Raw genomic sequence first — 10,364 nt, 5'->3', positions numbered from 1 at the left:
TGGTGAAATATATTGGTTTTGACTTTTGAGCTAGGAACCCTAAGGTAAAAGTGAGGAACATGAACTTTCTATTTTGGGAATTTTTTTTTCCAAAAGAAAACAGTCTCAAAATAGACTAAAAAAGTGATTTTTGTCTCGACTCAATTCCCTAACCCGGATCTGCCCAGACAGTCCGCGGTAAAATTATCATAATTGTTTACTCTGTCTAATTGATGTATAGTTATGTGGATTGGAAACTAGACTCGCATATGTTTGATGTGATAGTTCATGATCTCTCTAACTCATTATATATTAATAGATATTCCCACCCCCAAGTCAGCCCACAAATATGATTGTATGAAAAAATTTCATCAATAAATTGGTCAATTAAGATTTTTGTTCCAAGGCTCCCTTTGGCCTATTGCTTTGGTTCGAAAAAAAATTCAAATGAGTTACTATAAACATTCCTTGATACAATTACGCATTTTCAATTTTACTCTTCTGATTTCATATAAATTTATGGATCTCGCCTAAACGAACAATGTAAAACTCTAGAATTAGGATAGTAAGCCTTCGATGGGATAATTTAACACTCTGAATGGGCAGGGTGTTACACCTATGATGTCTTCGGAATACACGTGCTCTCGCACTAATACTATACTTTTATCTTTGGATGTGTTTTTTTGTCATTGCACTTCAATTAGCATTTTCTGAGAGCATAACTTTAAAACTTTACTTCTGCTATTTTCTTCAATTACATATGTTGACCCGATGTTCGCTTTGAGTGACTTAGTGTATGTGTTATCGTGACCTTTGAATTTTAAATTGTGACACTTATATACCACATAAAGGGGTATATATATGAAACTAAATTTGTTGAATCACTTATGTTATTTTATTATAGATAAGGTAGAAGACATCTCTATTAAAAAACCTTAAATTTCCTTTCAAAAATTTTAGAAGCTCTTTACGAGAAATATAAGCTTGTCTAGCTTATATTTCATCAGTATTATGAGTACTGCTATCATTCCTGTAATAATAAAGACAATTGTTAAATTTCTGTCCTACTTTTCTAGTACATGTGAACCTTCTGTTTTAAGGGCCTTTCTCTTCTATAAGCACATGCAGGTATCTTCTTTGAAAAATAAAAAAATAAAGATTGTCTAGCTTTAAAAGATCAACCTCATGTGGAAACAAAAGGAACCTGAAGGAGATGATCAATATAAATAAATACAGTTAGTTATACAAGAAAATTTTCTGCATTATGGAATTGCTTTTATTAGCTATTCGTTTGTCCTCCAATGTCATATTATCTCAGTGCATCATCCCAAAATAGTGAAGCTGCTACTTTCTATTGGTCGGCTGCTTGAAGTGGTTGGGAACGCCCGGTTTGATTAATGACAGTGATTGGTCTACCAGACACAAGTCCAATTGTGCAAAACTTGAGCAGTTCCAATAGAGAGGAAGAAATGAGACATTTTAGGAGTTCCTCCACCTTAAAATCAAGTAAAACAAAGTGCACGTTTGGCGGCTTCAAGGGTGTTCAGAAGAAGCATTGCAACTGTCATAGGACCTACACCTCCAGGCACTGGGGTTACAGCAGAAGCGATCCTGACTGCTTCTTCAAAGCAAACATCTCCAATCAAACGGTAACCATGTTCGCTCTCAGGGTCCTGCACCAATTAAACATACAAATGTGTACACAATTATTTAAATCAATTTACTCTTTCGGACAGAAAAGTTATGATAATCCAACTGAGTTACCTTTCACTGTCATGCACTTAGGTGCACAAGATAATGCAATATTACGGAGGAACTTCAGAAATTACCTCAATTGGGTTTATTCCTACGTCAAGTACAACTGCTCCGGGCTTTAACCAGCTACCACGGACTAAATTAGGTACTCCAGCAGCTGCCACAAGTATATCAGCTTCGCAAGTAATAATTTCTGGATTCTCTGAATATGCATGCACAATGCTTACTGTTGCATGGTGCCTCTGCAAACATTGTTCACACCGTTTGATATGGTGAGAAGAAAATAGGTAGACTTTAATATGGAGAGATTATATTAATATAAGCAATCAAAAATATCTTGTTACCAAAGACTGGAATATGCAGTATAATAAATCAATCCCATGTTTGGTATACAAGCAGAGTGTTTATTTCCTCATTATGCTTTTGCAATATCTTGATACATATGCAATCTAGTGCTATACATAGAAACGCAGAACATCAAAATATTAAAATTGTTTAACATTACTGAAACTATTTACTTATACAATAGTTAAAACAATAAAAGTTTATATGCCCCAAAAATTTAAAACAGTCAGGAACATAGTTAACGAAAAAACGTATATGATAAGGGAAATGAAACCTCAACTTATAAAACTTATACAACAAAAACTATGCCTCGGTCGGAAAAAAGTCGGGGTCAGCAATGTGTAACAACCTTCAAAATCATTTTGAGATTCTTACGTGTTTTCCCTGGTGTACCCTACCCGTAGATTTTGTATAGTATTTGTGGCCTGCAGTGATGAGTGGCATAGTTCCCGAAGTGATTGGACGGGATTTTGACGAATTTTTTAAATTTGGAAGTTGAAATGTTTGACCAAAGTCAGCATTTGAGGAAGATGAGCTTGGAATGGAATATCAATAGTTTTGTTTGGTCTGGAAGGTTATTTTTGAGTTCATTGGACTTTTGGTTTGGATCCCAAGGCATTCGGATGAGAATTGGGTCATTGGTAAGTATCTTGAAAATTTAGAAGTTAAGAGTTGACCTTAGCTAACATTCGGTCAAGACGACCTATGTTTAGCGTGTTGATGGTTCCAACAGATCCTAAACGTCATTTTCAATCTACTAGCATATTAGATTTGTCTTCACGAAGTCTCGAACAAATTCCAAGGGCCTGTTAGAGAATTTCATGCAAACGCTAGTTTTTGACAGATCTAGTGCAGGAGAAATCCTTCTTCGCACTCGCGAGCCTCTCAACGCGTTCGTGAAGGAGTAGGTTTGGTCTTTGTGATCACAAGGGTCGGACCACGTTCGCAAAAAGGTTAAGCAGGTTTAGGTCAGTGCGAGTGTGCATCACATGGGTGGGCTAGGCGATGTGTTCGCTAGGGTTGGGTGGAGTCCATGCAAAGATATGGTTCGTCACATTTGTGATGAAGGAAGTCACCTGGATAGAATTAAAAACCTATTTTTTTTTAACTGCGACTTGATAACTCGATTTTGGGACGATTGAAAAAGGGATTTTCAAAATTTCTTCAATGGGTAAGATTCTAAGCCATTATTTTAATCATTCCCCGCTAATTATTTATCTATTTACCTTTAAATCAGTGTTTTAATTTGGGAAAATGGTAATTTTCGAGTTTAAGTTATGAAATTGTATTTTGATGAGTTGATGGTCGATTTGAGCTCCGTTTTTGTAAAGAAATATAAAATTTAAGTTCCGTATGTTATGGCTAACATGAGATACATAATTTCTAGACAATGTGAATCTGAGATCTTTCCGCGACTAGAAGGCATTCTCATTTGCAGTTATGATGTCTTATCTTTTGTATTTAAAGCATTCTATTATATTTCATATTAGCTCATATGCATAGTCTTTATTCTCTTCTTTAAAGCCTAGAGTTGGAATTTGTTGAATCATATCGTTCTCTCCTATGTTGCGCGGACTCTTCATTTTTGCAGGTGAACCCGTCTCGACGCGACACGGTGCGGGAGCGGGTGCAGGGTGCGTGTCGAATTCGGTCAATCTGATCCGGACACTTTGACCAGAGCCGAGAAAAAATTTGGGGAAAAGGAGATAAGTTTTCGGCGACGTCTTCAGAGAGGAGGCGGAGCTATACGAAGCTTGAAAAAGTACAGAGAAGAAAGAGGAGTTTTTTCTTGAAAAAGTACAGGAAGAACAACTTTTTTATCTTTTTTGAAAAAATAGTCTTTTCAACTTTTCTTGAAAAAGAGAACTAGAGACGAAGGGTTTCTCTAGATAAGTGTGTCCTTTTCTATTTATAAAATAAATTATACTTTTAATGTTTATTATATTCTCTCTCTTCTTTAACAATTATACTCCTTTTATTTTGTATGCAATTATACCAAAATATGCAATTCATTATTATATGTATTTCATAAATATTTTTAGTAATATTATATATATATATATATATATATCCACTTATTTGATTATACTAGATATATTATTATTGTTGTTATTGATATAATTTATTTTTAGAGGTACACTAAAAATAATAAGCAATTATACCATGTATATATAATATTACACCTTATATTATATATACCAGGTATACCAATTAGCCGTATCCCCGCACCCGTATCCATACTCGGATTCGCACCCCCGAATCTTAAATTTAAATTTTGCCGAATCCGACTCTCGGATTCGCATCCGTCTCGGATACCCACACCCGAGTCCGAGCAACTTAGGTTCTCTCTGATGGCACAAGGGGAATGATCTGAAGGTAATGTGATACAGTTATGAGATACGGTGCCTTCCTTAATATATTTCCGATGACCTACAGAGGATCCAGAATCCGGAGGCGGTATATGGACCTCACAAGTCCCTAATGGTTCCTAGCTAGCTACACTATTGCAGTTGGTACACACCTGTTTTTGGCCAGGTAGGAGACATATGCATCATATGAGTCCATTACATTTTTCTGAATTTGGTGTTGTTATGGTGTGATAGGTGAATAAGTTCTTATAATACTGACTTCATAACTTTTATTTGACTATACTGTGATTTCGGAATATCTGGACTTCATTTATATATGTTTTTGTGACAATAGCTGCTAGTTAAGGTCTATATTATTTGTAATGAGTAGTATTTCTGCAAAGTATCGGCACAGAGCAATTTAGGACTAACTCTCGCCATCACTTAGGATTTGGGTTAATCAACGATGTTGTTGAGTACACGTGGATTCATATTCATGTTGTTGGTAGCGGATTGATCTTTCACTCAAGATTCTGAGGTAGCTACTTGGCCGATCTACAGTTCCTTGGATCTCCTCTATCCTTATCTTATTTTATGTCATTTCTTCTTTTAGGATATAGTAGAATTGAAGTGTATATTTGAATTCACAGAGGCATGTACTAGTGACAATAGATTTTGGGGAGTTAGGTATCTATTTTCACATTCCGTTATGAGTTTTACGTAGATTGATTTTATGACTTAGTGGGTGTTTGGATTGACTTATTTTTTTGTGAGTTTTGACTTTTAAACTCTTTTTTAGTTTTGGAACTGTTAGGGTAATTTAAAAAGTCACTTAGAAGTCAAAAGTAAGGTGTTACCAACTTATGACTTTAAACTTTTAACTTATAAGTCACTTAGAAGTCAATCCAAACATCCCCATATTCTGGTTTTTAGTATTACTTCAACGTGCTTGATTCTTCATCTTGTGATTATGATTGGGTTCCCTATCAGTGGGGGTTGAGATAGGTATCATCACTTCCCCAATTTTCAGGCCGTGACACTAAATGAATCCTTACTGACCATGTTACTCCATTTAAACTAATCACAGACAAAATTATGCAAATACAACTGATAAAGCTATCACTTAATTTATATACTAAAGTATTCTATCATTAGCACTCAATCTTCTACATTTAACTTTAGTCTGAACTAACTTAAATTAGCATTAGCAAGGAAATTTTACACTAATTATTGCAAGGCTACAAACTGTGTTAACAATACTCTAGTATAACAATACCACAATGGTGTGGTTATTGAATAATACACAATGACATATAATTGGACAAAATCTGTGTATGAATGACTAATTATTCGATCTCATGTCTAATACTATGTGCTATTGGCGTATAACTGATACCTTAGTGTGGCACATATATTTGAGAAGAACAGGATTAACAAAATTAAAATAAAGCAACAGCTATCTGTGACAGATTTATTACCTGCAACAACAAAAAAGTAGGTAATCCAACGATGTTGCTCCTCCCAATCACTACAGCTCTCTTCCCAACGATTTCAACATCAGAACTTAGCAGTAACTCGATGCAGCCTTTAGCAGTGCACGGGATGAACAATGGCTCTCTACCCTGAATGGCCAAGTTCCCAATGTTTAATGGATGAAATCCATCCACATCTTTTTCTAAGCTTAGTACATTTAAAATCTTTCCCTCGTCAAAATGCTGTTCCAATGACTTCTGTTAGCAACAGAAAATATATAACAGACTGGGTGGGTAGGGGGAAAAGCATAATGACTACACCATCTATAAACTGTGATTGCACAGACTCAATTGATATCTCTCCTAGATTTCAAATCTAATATTCTGAATTTCAACTTCCATCTGACCATAACAGAGATGAGTTTTATTTTCAACCATTTTTAACATCTAGTTTGGGAGAAAACAACGAATAAAGAAATATATTCTCACGTTTAAGTATCAACTAAATTATCGGAGACTGATAGTGTCATGCTTTCTCATGTCTTTCACATAAAATGAATAAGCACATACTACTTAGTCGAAGATTTACCTGTGGCAAAGGAAGCTGCACAAGAATACCGTGGATTGATGCATCCTTGTTATAATTTGACAATGCATCACAGACATCGTCTTCTGTACAGCTCTCAGGGAGTTCAGCAATTGAAAATCTGAACCCAACCTCATGGCAAGCCATTATTTTGTTACGGACATAGGCAAGAGAGTCTCGCCTTTGGCCAACCAATATTACAGCCAAACCAGGGACCTTTCCTATTGACTCCTTCATTCTGCTAACTTCTACAGCTATGCTTGATTTAATTTCCTCGGCAGCAGACCTCCCATCAATTATTCTAGCACTATCATTGTTGACTGCTGAAAATAAATTAACTAGAAGCAGAACTTTTCTTTGTTTCTTTTTTGGTTCAATCATAGGGAACTTGAAAACCGGAATTGCAAAGAATAGTTAAGGGTAGTGAGTGATCAGGATAATCAAAAAGCATGATTGTACAATATTAAAGTGATGGAACAACCAAGGTTGTGTAGCATGAAAATTTCCGCTCCCAAAAATTTGACAAGTATTTACTTTCTGAGGCTAAGGCGAGATCGGAAGCATAGTTTGACAATGCGAGGTGAAAAGTCCAAAGAAAATGGTCCTTAAGATATAATAGAGTCCTGTTACCCCAAATGTTTCTTTAAAATTTGGTTCCTCTGCTAAGTTTGGTCCCAAAACCTTTAAACCCCTGCTTTTGGAGTTTGATCAACCCAATGAGAACAGCCAAGTAGTAGCATAAACTGTCCCACTATATTGGAAAAAAGAAACTATTCACTATTGTTTCCATCAATATTTTCTTCTTTATTAATGTTTAGGTTGTAAACAAAGTATCTTCATAAAGTGACAATTTTCTTCCGTTTCTCTTGTTACTCTTTTGCACATGTGTTTCTGAGATTTCGTAGAGGGAAACAGAGAGGACATTGTGATAGACCTCATAAAGAGGATACTTATATTATGACAAAAAGTGAAGCTATTTATTTATACCTCTGAGAAACTAATTTACAATGATCATTTCTTACATGTTGACAACAACCACAGAAATGGGGATTTGCATTTCCCTTTTTCTTTTTATGTGGCAAATAGCATTGACTGCTCTAATTGAAGTATGCACTTGACTAGAAAAACTATCCAGCATTGGAAGAATGATTAATACTCATACACCATTTTCTGACTACCGCAAAATGCAGCCACATCTATGAGTCAAAGCTTCTCAAGAACACTGAATAAATCCATAAGATGATTATGTTGAGAAAATACTTAAATCCAGTAACATACCTAATCAAATATGTGATCGAAGCTAGACTGGTAATAAATTTTATACTTGTATTCCCTGAAATTAATTTATTATCCCAGGGATAGTAGAAGAGAGTTTCTCTTCACAATCTCAGCAAAACAAAACAAGATGGCAAGAACACAATAAAAAAGTTAATAATATGTTGACAAAATTGTTATAAAAGAAACAAAAATAAATATAGAATTAGGGCTGGGAGAAAAAAGTGAGGTGCTTACTGGATTTTTGGATTGGAGGAGAGTGAGAATGGGTGAAAGTGGAAGACCACTCATCGATGAGGTCAAGTGAAACAAGAGATGGAGGCCTTGGCTTTCGAATCTGAGACGAACTCAGACCTCTTGATAATTTATTCATGCTTCTCTCCCACACCATTTTTCTCATCATTCTCACAGGGATCATTTTTCCCAAATCTCAATGCTAAACATCCACACCATTACCAATTTTTATACATCTCTTTTAGGATTTCTTATGGTAACAATTTTTATAGACCTAACGCACTAACGCATCATGTTCATTCTAGATACCTTATGTAGAGTTTCGTTGTGTCATTTTGATACTTTTTTTTCAATCAATAAAATTATATGAGATGTGTATTACACTCGAGAATGACGTGTAAAGTGACAAATTAAATAATGACACTTGTCACTTGTGTCAAAAGCAATTCTAAAATAATAAATTTTGAGTAAAAATAAAAAATGACCAATGACTGAATAACATATGAATTTTACTCCAAAAAATAAAATAAAATCCCCCATTCCTCCCTACCTTGCAGAAACAGCGGCACCCCCACCCCCCCTCCCCACGCCACTGCCTTCTCCAAATACCTATCCACTTGCAGACACCCCCGTTACTCCCCTGATTTTTTTTGTCCAAATCCCTTTCCACTTACACACGGTCCATGAATAATTTAATACTTAAATCTCGAAATGAGTCTATTCTTAAATTTTTAAAATATTTTTCATCGTCTTTCATCATCATATTGTAACTATATTTATTAACCATTGTGGGATGTTTAAGTTTGCAAAAATGGTGGCTAAAAATGAAAAAGAAGGAAGAAGAATGATTTTTTTTTTAAAAGCTGACTAAATAGGGTTTTCATGCGTGGTCAACGAGTGTATTACACTCACTAAGTCATGTAAGCAAAAAATGTCAAAATGACACAATAGGAGCTAGCATAAGGTGTCTAAAATGAACATCGTCAAGTTAAAGTATCTCAATGAAATTTTGTGCTAACTTTAAGGAGTCATCGATCGGTTATAACATCAAAAATCACCTTTCAAGTTTTAAAACAATACAAACTAATCCAAACCAATAAATTATTAAAATGTTCTTAAATTATTTGAAATGACTAAAAATGTCTTTCGTTTATAGTTTGATTAAAAATGCCATTGTCGTCAATATTTTAATTCAAAAATGCCCTTATAGGCTTACAGTTATTTAATGGGTCAAAAATGTTTATTTTCCAAATAAATATATATTATTTTTTTAACGCATTCTTTTTCTAATAATAATTTTTAAAATTAGCAAATGTTTATTCTATTTCATTTCAAAAAAATCTCATTTTATTATAATTATTTTTTATCATTATATAAATAAAAATTAATGATAGATGAATATGATCTTATATATATGACATAAATTATCCGTCGAAAAAATACATGAAATTATTTTATTTTAATTGATAAAATGAGATTAAGAAGAAAAAAAATTATTCCCCTACATTTTTATTTATTAAAGTGATTTTAAGAGAAAGAAAATAAGAATAGGGGCCTTTAATAATAGTTTAATTAAATAGAAGATTTGTTCAAAAAGAAAAGAAATAATATATTTATTCGAAAAATGACATTTTTGACCCATTGAGTAATTTTAAGGGCATTTCTAGACCAAAGTATAATTGCAAGGGCAATTTCAATCAAAGTATTTATGACGGAAATATTTTTTAGCCAAATTATAAACGAATGACATTTTTGTTCATTCACATAGTTTAAGGGCACCAGTCACTTTAAAATATCGATACGAATAAGATATCCAAATTTCACATTTTTCGTGATTGCACGAAAAATATCAAAAAATTTAATTCGTAAACGATTGAAAAATATAAAAGTCAAGAAAAGGACATAAAATCACCTCAAAAAATTTCTGAATTGCATCAGTCACCTTAGAATATCGATACGATAAAATATCAAAAATTCACATATTTTCGTGACTGCCAGAAAATTATCAAAACAATTAATTCATAAACGTTCGAAAAATATAAAAATCAAGAAAAATACATAAAAACACCTCAAAAATCCCTAAATCGCACCAGTCACCTTAGAATATCGATACAAAAGAAATATCAAAAATTTACATTTTCGTGACTGCCCAAATAATATCAAAAAAATTAATTCATAAACGTCCGAAATATATAAAAATCAAGAAAAAGACATAAAAACACCTCAATAAATTTCTGAATTGCACCGGTCACATTAGAATATCAATACGAATAAAATATCAAAATTTAACACTTTTCGTGACTGCCCAAAAAATATAAAAAAATAATAATTCATAAACGTCCGAAAAATATAAAAATCAAGAAAGGGACA

The 10,364-nt window shown here is 33.6% G+C and overlaps 1 protein-coding gene across 8 annotated transcripts; it reads right to left on the bottom strand.

The window, feature by feature from the left end:
- Positions 1-1,047: 1,047 nt before the first annotated feature.
- Positions 1,048-8,208, bottom strand: LOC125836110 (bifunctional protein FolD 1, mitochondrial-like). 8 transcript variants are annotated; one of them, XM_049515190.1, is made up of 5 exons: positions 7,998-8,208; positions 6,489-6,805; positions 5,906-6,142; positions 1,809-1,976; positions 1,048-1,652 (listed from the first exon to the last, which is right to left on the bottom strand). In XM_049515190.1, the coding sequence occupies exons 1-5, from the start codon at positions 8,176-8,178 to the stop codon at positions 1,482-1,484; spliced, it is 1,074 nt and encodes a 357-aa protein (XP_049371147.1). In that variant the 5' UTR covers positions 8,179-8,208; the 3' UTR covers positions 1,048-1,481. The 8 variants fall into 8 exon arrangements, with proteins under 8 accessions (XP_049371147.1, XP_049371144.1, XP_049371143.1 ...); XM_049515187.1 differs by having other exon boundaries at positions 1,182-1,652; positions 5,906-6,157; XM_049515186.1 differs by having other exon boundaries at positions 1,182-1,652; positions 5,906-6,157; positions 6,489-6,808; positions 7,998-8,200.
- Positions 8,209-10,364: the final 2,156 nt, after the last annotated feature.

Source organism: Solanum verrucosum, unplaced genomic scaffold, assembly GCF_900185275.1.
Source record: "Solanum verrucosum unplaced genomic scaffold, falcon-dt-bn FXZP01001013.1, whole genome shotgun sequence".
Taxonomy (NCBI): domain Eukaryota; kingdom Viridiplantae; phylum Streptophyta; class Magnoliopsida; order Solanales; family Solanaceae; genus Solanum; species Solanum verrucosum.
Note: the sequence above shows the minus strand (reverse complement) of the source record. Positions and strands in the feature narration are given on the sequence as shown.